Below are 11795 nucleotides of genomic sequence, written 5' to 3' on the forward strand. Positions count from 1 at the left end.
TTCACATTAGCACTTGTGCTGCATGATTTTTGACGGACGCTCCCACCTGCCATTGCACTGCCTGGAGTGGAGACAGTCAGTCTGTGTCTGTCGGCCTGTCCACCTGTCTCTCAGTGTCTCAGCTCCCTGCCTCATCATCCCCCCTCGTTGCCTGGTCCCCAACAGCCTGCTTCACTTCTCTCCAGAGAGATGTGCACACTTCCAGGCGGACCACACACATCATCAGATTTAGTCTTCTCTGTACTTCCTGTTCCTGTGTGTGTGTGTGTGTGTGTGTGTGTGTGTGTGTGTGTGTGAGCACGTGTGTATGCCTGTAAATATTGGGATCGGGTTTCTCTTGTTGAGGTTGGGAGTGCATGGGAACATGAAACACTGCTGAGTCACCAAGGAACTGGGTGGTTTTAAATAACCCAAACTAACCATGCCACCACCACCACAGCTCTGTTAGAAAGTTTGCTCTGACAAAGGGCAGAGGATGAGAAGCTTTCAGCAGTAGACCAACTCAGGAAAACGGTTATATCTGGATTTTAAAGATTCTACATACACTGGAGGGCTTTTGGTTTTTAGAGGACAGTTATATGCAAGGTGTGATGGTTGTGTATGTACAGTACACATGCATGCACATGCGTGTACACAGGTCAGGGGCCTTTAGATCTTATGCGTCTGTGAAATGCAGCGAGGGATAGTCAGTAACAGGAAGCGTATGTATTGCAGCCAGATGTGAACAGGAATGTGACGTGTCGGAATGCAGTCGCTGCTCAAGCCATCCGCCCCTCTTTTTCTCTTCTCTTTTTGCCCTTTGTCCCCATCCTATGCCTCACTCTCAAAAAAACTCTTTGCCCATCAGATCCTTCTTTCTCTTTCCATCTCTCTCTTTTCTGTGTCTCACAGAATGGTCATGTTTCTGAATAATGAATCTTTAATAGGTATTTGTTTTTCAACTCCACTGTTGCTTTCCATTATATATTGCTTTAGGGCTCTTCACTGTTTAATTTAATCAACAAAAAACTAAACTAGAGATCCCTTGTGCTATTTTAAAAAGTGTACACCATAGCTTTGGTTCATTATGACACTTTTGTAGGACAAGGATCAGAATATGGCAGGCTGCACAGTCTAGAAGGGATTCACTAGGTTACCTTAAAGTAAAATAAGAGTGTAGTATATAATTATAGTGTCCCCAAAACTGTGTATTATTTGACAAATTAATTAAGAAAAAAATTCTGTTATAATACATATGTAACCCTTCCCTACTGTATTATATTTAATAATTCAAATTGATAATACATTTATTGTCTGCAAACTTGAACATAATAAAAAACAAATCCTAAGTGTAGGTACATACATTTTGACCAGAGTGCATATAAAATGAGACACAAAATAATAAATTAAATAATAATAATAATTGGTCACCTTATCTCTTGCTCCAGCTTAATCCAATGTGAGTATACCAGTGTGTGAAGTATATGTGAGGAAGAGGAGGATGATGAGAGAGCGCCAATGATCTTATTGAGAATAAATCTGCCTCCTGTGAAAAGTCTGTTGCTGGCTTTGCTCGGCCTATTTACACCACTGTATTTTAACGTTGGTGATAATGATGTTACTTTGAGAGCTCAATATTTTCTCAGGTGGTACCTGGTATAAATAGTTTGACAACCACTGATCTAAAAGATATAAGGGGAACAAAGTAAAAGATGTAAAATAGTAACAGGTGGTGTTTTTTCTTCCCCCGACTTGTTTCGGTTCCGTCACGTCTGTGACACAATTCATGCAGGGGTGACACAGGGATAAAAAAACACCACTGTCAATGGGAATGGTGTTAATTGCCTTTGTTTAGCGGCTTCACATAGGTTTAAAAGTCCTGGGCAAACCTGCTAATTTTATGTGAAAGAGCCTGTACAGGGATTAGATACCCAAACAAGTTTATCAAGTTGGCCAACAGGGGGCAGCTCTCATGCTTACAGTGAAACTCGCTCCACTTCCTTTACCATGTGTGCTCCCCCTTCATCACTGCAGACTGGTTGTTGCTGTCTCTGAACTGTTAGATGTGGGATCTCTTTACAATGGCCTGCTGTGCCTTTTTTTCCACTAAGGCCATTAGACCTTCTCTCTCACTGGATACGGTGACAGGCTCAGGTTGCCGTCCTATTATTTAGTGTTTTTACATTGAGACACTCAAGAGTAAGCACATCCCTTCAATGAAACCCACACAGGAAGTGCTTATCATTGTGTTTTTTCTGTATAAGACGGTCACTGTGATGGCATCAGCTAACTTGTCCTTAGTGGGATAAGTATGTGAATAAAATCAGTTACAAGCGCAGATAAAGACACTGCCGACCCAATAACATGCACTCACTCACATACTAGCAAACTCAGGAAGTGGTGTATGTGATTAGGCAGGCTCTCATCATGCGCCTGGAGCTAGGAGTCATGGCCAATTAAGACCAGAGACAGAAATAGTTTTCTCCTCTCTGTGTCTCCTCATTGTGTGTTTGTCCTGGCCTCAGTTTGTCTGTCCTGCTGCATTGACCCTGTCCAGCAGAGCAAGCCTATGTCTGGGATTTAAGCACTTGGATTAAGGCCCCTTGCCTCCACACACACACAAATCAAGAGACATCATCCGAAGCTCCGAACTTCAGCAGCAGGAGGGACAGAATCCCATCCCGTTAAAAAAGGGAGAAGTGCAGGGACTAATTGTCACAAATAGGATGCAATTACTGCCTGGTCTGGGATTGGGAGGAGCAGAGTTTGTGGGGACAGGGGTGGGGGTATAGGGGAGACGGGGGGGGGGGGGAGCTCCTTGGTGGAGGAAGTGGGAGGGAGTAGCGGGAGGAGATCACTCAGCTCCTCTGTTTGTGTGATGGATTGGGCCTTATATTGCTCATAATTTAGGGCCCTCTCTGCAACATGTGGAAATGGTGTCATAATGAGGTAAGGGAGGAAGGAAAAGATAGATACAGAGAGAGTGAGAGTCGGGAGTCGTTGCTGTTTTACATTTCACTGCAGATTACACACTGTCTCTCTCCCAGTACCATGTAACCTCTCACCCAGATTCTCTCAGACCATTGGCTGAGCGACAGGCGCATTTTTTAATGGAAAATCCTAAGGGAGTGTTCAGCTCCTCGGCCTGTTGGCAGACGGCTGCGTGTCATAAACTGTTTTTAATGACAATGCAAGATGCCTGTGTAATGCTGCTCATACTTCAGAGTCTCAGCTCTGGGCCAGAGAGCTTCCATGAAGCCCACCACCACTACCACAACTGCTGCTGCTGCCACTGCTCACACACACCCTTCACAGTCCGCTCTTTCTAACCAGTGGGCTTGTCCAAACTCATTACAGGGCTTATCTGTTCAGTATACAGGCGTTACCACTCTTAATAAAGTGTAGAGGAAGTAGAAAAGTTTAGAGCTGTCCTTCTTGCCGTTACCTCCTCCTCCTCCTCACCTCCTCTGTCTCCTTTCACTGACTTTAAACTTGTGGCTACTATGACATTCCAGGGGTGGGGGTGGACCTTTTGTTTTAATCTCTGTCAATGGAGCGTGGAACTCGGTGCCCTCTCGCCCGGCTTTGTGTGTGTCTGTATGTGTGTGTGTTGGAGGGGAGGTAAATGAAGGGGCTGCAGTGTTTCCGGTATCCTTGGTGACACAGTGGGAATTTGGAGTTAAAAAAGCCCTCAATTTAACCCGCCCCAAGCCGCCCTCACCCCTCCCCTACCTCATTTTTTCTTTTTAGTGTGTCAGTCTGAAGTGGAAGTGACAGCACTTCTTGGGGACTGTGTGTTAGTGTGCGTGCGTGTGTGTGTGTGTGTGTGTGTGTGTGTGCGTGCGTGTGTGCATGCGTGCTGGTGGCAGGGAGCATTTAGTGACTCCCCTTGTGAGAGCAAGAGAACTTTACATTTCAAAGACCAAGCGGAGGGCACCCAGAGAAACTTCAGCAGGACAGAGGTTTTGTGCACACGGGGCAGCAAGGGGGGTACGAAGAGAGGAGAAGGAAAAAAGAGGGAGAGTAATGAAAGGGGTCAAGTGTATGCTTGCATGAACGCAGGACTGTAGATGAAGCATTTTTTAGAGACTCTAAGGAATTCTCATTTTGTTCAGATTAAGAAAGTTGGGGGGTGGGGGGGGGGGTGTCCGTGGGAGAGGGGGCCTGGATTATTGGGGGTGGAGGTGAAGGAGGGGGGTGATGAACATTCCTCAGGATGAAGTAGGTCATTGTTCCCTGTCTCTCGTGAAGAGAGCTCTCTGAAGGAACTGATGAAGTGAAAGCAGCAGAGGGAGGGAGATGCAAAGCTGGATGGGGGGTACAGGTCCATATACGGGAGGGCAGGGGGGTCACATTATTCAGTAATCCTATTGAAAATGCCTCTGAAGGACAGTCGAAGAGAAGCTGGGAGAAAGGAAAACGAATGGAATGTGACAACAGAAAAATGCCATTGATGGTGGTCAGTTTGAAGCGGCTTGATGTGGAGAGACGTCTCAGCTGAATGGGAAGTCCACGGAGACGAGGAGCAGCGGCGCTCGTTCAGCCTGACAGAGATGCTCCGACTCCACCTTTCACCCCTCCTGCTCCTCTCGTCTCCTCATTCCCAGCAGACTCCCTTCACATAGGGCATTCCTTTGCCTTTCATCCAAGTTTTTGTTGAGACGCTCGAAATGCCAATAATTTAACCTCGGGTTCAGCAGAATAACTTCATATGGTGGCAGCAGCTGAGGCATGAAGATGGAGTGCTCTGCATGTCACAGATGTGCTATAGCACTGTCATTCAGTCTGAAGTTTAACCACAGAAATATCTCAGTCATTTGCTGTACATACACTGAGGTCATGGGGGAATGTGTTTGTTCAGTAACCTGATGAAAATGTGTTTGCCTGATGTTTTAAACGTGATACCCACAAAATCTGAGCGTGTTGTGCCCAAACATTTAGAATCAAAGGGAACCGTTTTGTTCATAACATCCCAGCATTTAGTCATCACTCTAACCCCCCCCCCCCCTTCCTTTTTTTCTTTTCTCCACAGAGTTTTTCCGAGAGCTTTTGAAGAATGCAGAGGTCTCGCTGCACAGCATGTTTGTGCGAACATATGGGATGATGTACGTGCAGAATGCTGAGCTGTTCAAGAACTTTTTCGTGTCCCTGACGCGGTACTACGTGTCTGGCAGCGCTGCCGTCAACCTGGACTCCATGCTGTCAGAGTTCTGGGCCGAGCTGCTGGAGAGGATGTTCCGGCTGGTCAACGTACAGTATGAATTCAGTGACGCCTACATGGAGTGCGTCAGTCGGCACACTGAACAGCTGCAGCCATTTGGCGACGTGCCGCGGAAGCTCCGCATCCAGCTTACACGGGCCTTCGTCGCAGCACGCACCTTTGTACGAGGCTTGGCACTCATTCCAGAGGTTGTCAATAAAGTTTCAACAGTAAGTGACATACGCTTGTGAAGCTTTTATCTTTTCCAAACAAGGCTGGAGCAGTAGACACTGAGAAATGTCTTTCAAATGTTTCCTCCATCACTCCCTCCTGTGTTTCTGGCTTTTATCTGTCATGGAAAACCTGGCTGTGGTTCCACTTCATTGTCTTTGATGAGATAAAGCACTCCTCTAGCATGGCATGTTTTTCTAGTTTAGTGAGTGTTTGACTGATGATTAGATTATTCTGATTTGTGGTGTGTGATTATATTGCTCATGCTTTTTCATTGTCTAAGTATGCGTCTATGTTGCCGTTGGATGAGTTGATGATGTTTTTGCTGTGGTGCAATGTTGCTATGTTAGCAGTCTGGTAACAGCCTCCTCCCTTTTCCAGGTCAGTGCATCTCCCAGCTGTGTGCGAGCGGTCATGAAGATGATGTACTGTCCCTACTGCTCAGGCCAAGTGGCCCTGAAACCCTGCCAGAATTACTGTCTGAATGTGATGCGTGGGTGTTTGGCCAACCAGGCCGACTTGGACACAGAATGGAACAACTTCCTTGGTAAGCAACCATCATGTGAACAAGGACACTTTCTGCTGCCGTTATCTAACAAACCTGACCGAGAATGTTCTCTGCTTCAACCATAATGACTTGAAGTGTTTGATTTGGCAACAGACCATATTTCTACTGTTCCACACTTCATTCTGCATTCTTTAAATGTTACCACTGCAGTGCTCATTTTTCAACAAAGATCATTTAGGTTTTATCTAATCTAGACCAGTTTTATCTTTTTCCCTTGTGGGCATGAAACCACAGTGACATCACATGATTGGTGGAATGATCAAACTGAGGTAATCGGATGAAAGATATACAGTATATTTCCCCCAGTTTAGAGCAAAGCTGTAGGGCAGGAATGGGTGTAACGAAGAAACATGGTATTGTAAAAAAACAAAAAAAAAACATGTACAAACGTGTCCCTCATTCTTTAGTATCTCGTATAAGTAAAGGGAGAGTGGGAGGAGGGAATGTACGTGCTGTAAGTGTTGTAGCCCACAGAGGGAGAACAGCTCTGATGTTATGTAAACACACCCAGGTTAGTTTCCCTATTTTCAGGGTGGCACACAGGTCACACTTATGTGGTATACATATATATTATTTATTCCACATAACCAGGTTGTATGTTTTTGAACCACCATTACATGCGTCTTTCCCACACCAAGGACATGCTCACTGGTTTGTGCTTCCACCTAGTGGCAGTCCTTTGCAACTAACTCCTCAGGCTGAAAATAAATGTATTCATTTTATTCTCTCCTTTGCTTTTCAGATGCCATGCTTAGTCTCGATGAGAGGCTCGAAGGTCCCTTTAATTTTGAGTCTGTCATGGACCCCATCGATGTGAAGATATCGGATGCCATCATGAACATGCAGGAAAACAGCATGCAAGTGTCTCAGAAAGTCAGTATCATTTGACTTTATTTCTTGAAATAAAGGATTCAGCTTCTCTTGATTCTCATTGACTCACTCACTCACTTCTCTTGTGATAGGTTTTCCAGGGCTGTGGGCAGCCTAAACCAAGCGCAGCCTTCCGATCTAAGCGTTCACTCAAAGAAACAGGCTTTACTGGCCGTTTCCACCCCTACAGTCCTGATGCAAGGCCCACCACGGCAGCTGGCACCAGTCTAGATCGATTGGTAAGACAACTTAAGACAACTGGAGTGTTGGACGACTGTTGCTTTGTTTCTAGTTGTGTTTGACTGGTTATTTGCTTGTTTATTGCATAGACAAGTGATGTGAAGAAGAAGCTGAAACATGCAAAGAAGTTCTGGTCCACATTGCCAGAGACTGTCTGTGTAGGTGAAAGGATTGCGTCTGGTGATGAGTGTTGGAACGGAACTGCAAAGAGCAGGTAAGATTAACACACCAAATCTGTAGATTTTAACTCTAAATGTACATCATCCAACAACTTGACTGAAACTGACTCTTATTCTTCATAGGTACGAATCGGTTGTCATTGGCAACGGATTAGCCAATCAGGTATCAAACCCCGATGTGGTTGTGGACATAACAAAGCCAGACATTGTAATTCGCAGTCAGATCGCAGCTTTAAAGGAAATGACAAGTTGGCTCAAAGCTGCTCACAGCGGCAATGACATCTCTGTTGAAAATGGTAAGGATTGTTATCGTTTTATATGATTTCCCTCATGATATAATGTCGTAGTTGCACACATCTGACCCTCTGGGTGTCTCTTCTTTCAGATGAGGATGGCAGTGGAGAGGAGAGCGGTAGCGGTTGTGACTCCGGATCCTGTGACACAGACATATACTTCTCCACTCCACCAAACCCCGGCAATCCCCGGATTAATCAGGTGGTGGACAAATCTTCAGGAAGGATTTCCACACAAGGAAGCATGGCGCTGGCGCTCTGCGGGGTGGTCCTTGCCCTGCTCGCTCCCCACTTGAGATAAAACTGTTTGGGCACAGAGAGGACAAGAATGACCAGGAATGATGGAGCGAAAGGGGGGAACTGTCTGAGAGACTTTAGAAAGACTGCCTTCAGGACATTGGACTGTCCACCAGTGGGGGAGACTCTTCTTAATATTATAATAACTTCACTTTTAATTATTTGTTTGTATGTTTTTAAGGACGTCAGTGTACAGCAATATCGTTTTCTTTCCAAGAAATCCACATTTCTCCCCGATAAACCTTTTACACCTTATGGCTCTTTTGGAGCCCCACTATGGTTCTGCTTGTAGCATTACAAACATTATATAATTGTCTTATTTAGGCAATTTAATTGCATAATTCATTTGTGTGTCTCCTTCAGTGATTGCCACCACTTAATAGTAAGCAAGATGCTTAGTTGAACATTGAGTGCTTGTGGTGGGACACATTTGACTTCATATTCCCGAGGAGTGTTTATCTTTCCATTATCCAGAGATCAACAAATCATGTAATGTTGTTATGAAATTCCATAACAACAACTTTGCACATCACCAGTGTGCACACTGTGAATGTTTGTGTCTGTGCATATATACATTTACATACACCTGTCAGGCAAAACTTATGAAGCTACCTGTTGATCTCCACTTACAGTTTGCATTTTAGTTGAGTTTGCTTTAAAAGAGAACCGCACAACGCAGCATTTTTCTCACAAATCCAGAGAGAGAAATTTCAGCACAGGTATTTATGTTTCACCAGGAGATGGACTCAGCCTTCAGAAGAGCTTCTTAGGGTGCTCTGTGAGCCCAAACATGCATAATGTATGTCAACTATGAGCATTATCACATCTTAACTTTTAATTTACACATTATGTTTTTAGTTTTCAAGCTTAAACATGTCCGTAGTAAGGTCATACCTCATGCATGCTCTCATTGCCAATGCAATCAAGTGAGTTTATGGTGTCTGATGGAGATGAGATTAGTGGCTGGCAACCTGGTAAAAGGTAACTAGTGTGGAAGGAAGAAGGACTCTCATGGCATTACCCCGAAAGTAGGCAAGGCTGACAAACCCGAAAAGCCCTTTTTGGTACTGTAAGCGCAGCACAGAAGATCTGACTCTTTACAGTCCTGTTTGAAAAGAAAAGGTGTTGACATGTATGTTCAGAACATTTCACATCAAACTAGGGAGGAGGAACAAAAGTCAGTACTTTGATCAAAAGAAATCATGAAAAGATTATTTTAATACAGGGTTTAATGTTGAAGAGGTGTTGTAATTTTTAGCTATTTTTGGTATGAACATATGTTTTAGGTACTACAGTGGAATTTACTGCTGGTTTTAGGTGGTGGAAGAGGTCGGTGTGCACAGAACATGGGGCCACATTTGCTCATTGTTCAGTGTTTTGGGGGCCTTTTTTTCTATTTTAATAATTTTTTGGCCACATCCCCACCGCTCTGTGAGTATGAATGCACTCATCCTGAACCATTTGATCTACTTATCCTCATCGCCAAGTTCTTGTCATTTCGACTTGACTCGAATGTTGAAGTATTGTCACAAGTGCCACCAAAATTAGCCAATATACAAAGAAAAACGGTAAAGAATGTCATTGTTGATGGTTTTTATATATCTTCTCAGATTCCCAAAAGGGTGTTTGAGTTTGCTGTTACCAGCTTAAGAGCACAACATAAAAAAATGATCAGTTTTCTAATTTGATGAGCGGGTCTGTAAATTCTATTACTTGGCCATTTCATCTTTAACATGATTCTGCCTCATGTAGCCTCTGTACAGTAATTTATGCATGTATTTTAATGTGATTTCAAACATGCTTTTAGAACTGATTTTCAAAAAAAAAAAACAGTATTCAAGAGGTTCTGATATGCAACATTAATTGAAAACTGTTCATTTCTACTGCAAGGCTTTCACAATTGGGGTTTTTTAAAAGTTTTAAACATGTTTTATGTTCAATGGCAAGTCTCAAACAGTTGGCTGCAGTGACTAAAACAGCCTCTTGTTTGGCTTTTAGATAAAAATTTAAATATTCTCCAGACAAAGTGATCAACTAGGACATCTGACTTTGAAGGATTTGATGAAACATCTATGCAACCTTTTTAAAATGCTGCAGCCTGATTTGAATTAATGACGATGGGCACCAGCAGCTCAAGTTTGGCATCGCTTCTTAATTTAACTGGTTAAAGTTCCCTGTTTTTATCTCTCTTTTTTCTTTTTTTTTTTATTTGCCGCCAACATTTCTACAAGGGCTTGTGCATTTGTCCGTGGCATGTGGAAGCAGTGTGTCGAGTGTGAAGAAACCCAGCTTTCTGAGAGTCAAAGGAAGTGTTTGGGGTGATGATGGCAAATGTCTGTGCTTGCGGGCCAGGGCAGCAACACTTCAGTAGCTGGAAGTAGTTGGTCCTGCTGCTGGGTGATGTTCTTTCCATCCACAGTTTAACTTCAGTCTAGTGACTATGAAGTTAAGTTGGACGGTTGTTGAAACCCTTTGGCCCACAAGAACAGAGTGGATTCACTTTCTGAGGAGAGAGTGAGTGACGTGACTGAAAAGAGTAAAAAAAAAAATATATGTAAATAAAGAGCAGCCGTTTTTAGATGTCTCTAAAAGAGGCCATAACATTACACCAGATTTTTACTTGTCAGAGTATCTCCTAAATGCTATGGAAAAACAAGATGAGATAGATGTTAAATTGTAAGAGAAAATGTATATTAAACAACATTTCTTAGTCTTGTTGAAATAAAGACTGCCAATATTTAAACACTTGTGAATGTCTTCATTTTCTCAACACTCCAGTGCCTCTTATCACCTATTTTACACTTTAAAGGGTTCGATTTTATTAAATCATTAAAAATGTTTCTATGTGATCTAAAGGAATGTCTAGATTGTATGTCTATATTTCTATAAGAAAAACACCATGTGCTCCCATAACCTAAACGTACCAACTTTTCCCTCGCCTGTGATTGTTTTCCACCTCACTGACACCACCTGTCCATATTTCCCTATCAATCACATACATATGTAGCTAAACACCACCATCTAGTGATCAAAACTGTTTTTATCTATTACTATGTAATCAAATAATATATACCCGGCTAATTAATGACTCCTATAAATGTGTTTTGTATTTAATCTCATTTTATTATTTGTCATCTATGCCTGTATCATCTAAAACTCTATATTTAGGGTGCACATTTGGGGAACAAAGCAAATTAACCTTAATGTCAGGATGACTTAAATATTTTCTCAGCACGAGGCATATTATGCATTCATCTGAAAAATGAACAAGATAACAAGAAGCGTGCATTCCCATGTCATGTCTCCACATGATCTATACAAGAATAATTGAAAGCTCAAAGTGTGGGATTTAGTCAGATCTATCAAAAATCATGACATGTATTATTATTATTATTATTATTATAATAGTATACGCAAGTGAAAATGATTGCTATTTTTATGTGCCTCAGTTTCCTGAGGCACACACTGATGAATATGAGCTAAAAGATTAATATTTCAGCTTTTACTTCAAGGTATTTACATCTGGATCTGATACACAACTTGTATATATCATGTTTTGTTTGAACCCACCCATTTTTCATGTGAGCAAAAGTATTGGAACATGCGACTGACGGGTGTGTTGTGTTGCCCAGGTGTGTCCTATTACATTGTTTATTCAAACAATAAATATTACTGAATGTCTACGCTCAGTTTCAGATTGGGTAGGATAGGTTTTGCATGTGCAGACTGCATTTAGAAGTGGAACCAACATGAAAACCAGAGAGTTGTCTATGGGTGAAAAACAAGCAATTGTGAAATCAATCAGAGACATTGCACAAACATTGGCCATAGCCAGTTCAACCATTTGGAATGTCCTGAAGAAGCAAGAAACTACTGGTGTACAAAATGAACTCAGAAGTCTACAGAAACATTTTGTCTGCCAATCTGAAGAAAAATGC

The 11795-nt window shown here is 42.6% G+C and overlaps 1 protein-coding gene across 1 annotated transcript in view; it reads left to right on the forward strand.

Moving 5' to 3' along the window:
* gpc4 (glypican 4) overlaps positions 1–10600 on the forward strand; it is a 31691-nt gene extending 21091 nt beyond the window's left edge. The window contains exons 3-9 of the mRNA XM_058649883.1: positions 5012–5409; positions 5792–5957; positions 6721–6851; positions 6941–7087; positions 7178–7302; positions 7391–7563; positions 7653–10600. Coding sequence (XP_058505866.1) covers positions 5012–5409; positions 5792–5957; positions 6721–6851; positions 6941–7087; positions 7178–7302; positions 7391–7563; positions 7653–7861 — 1349 coding nt within the window. The 3' untranslated portion in view covers positions 7862–10600. The remainder of the gene's footprint in view (positions 1–5011; positions 5410–5791; positions 5958–6720; positions 6852–6940; positions 7088–7177; positions 7303–7390; positions 7564–7652) is intronic.
* Positions 10601–11795: the final 1195 nt, after the last annotated feature.

Source organism: Solea solea, chromosome 14, assembly GCF_958295425.1.
Source record: "Solea solea chromosome 14, fSolSol10.1, whole genome shotgun sequence".
Lineage (NCBI taxonomy): Eukaryota > Metazoa > Chordata > Actinopteri > Pleuronectiformes > Soleidae > Solea > Solea solea.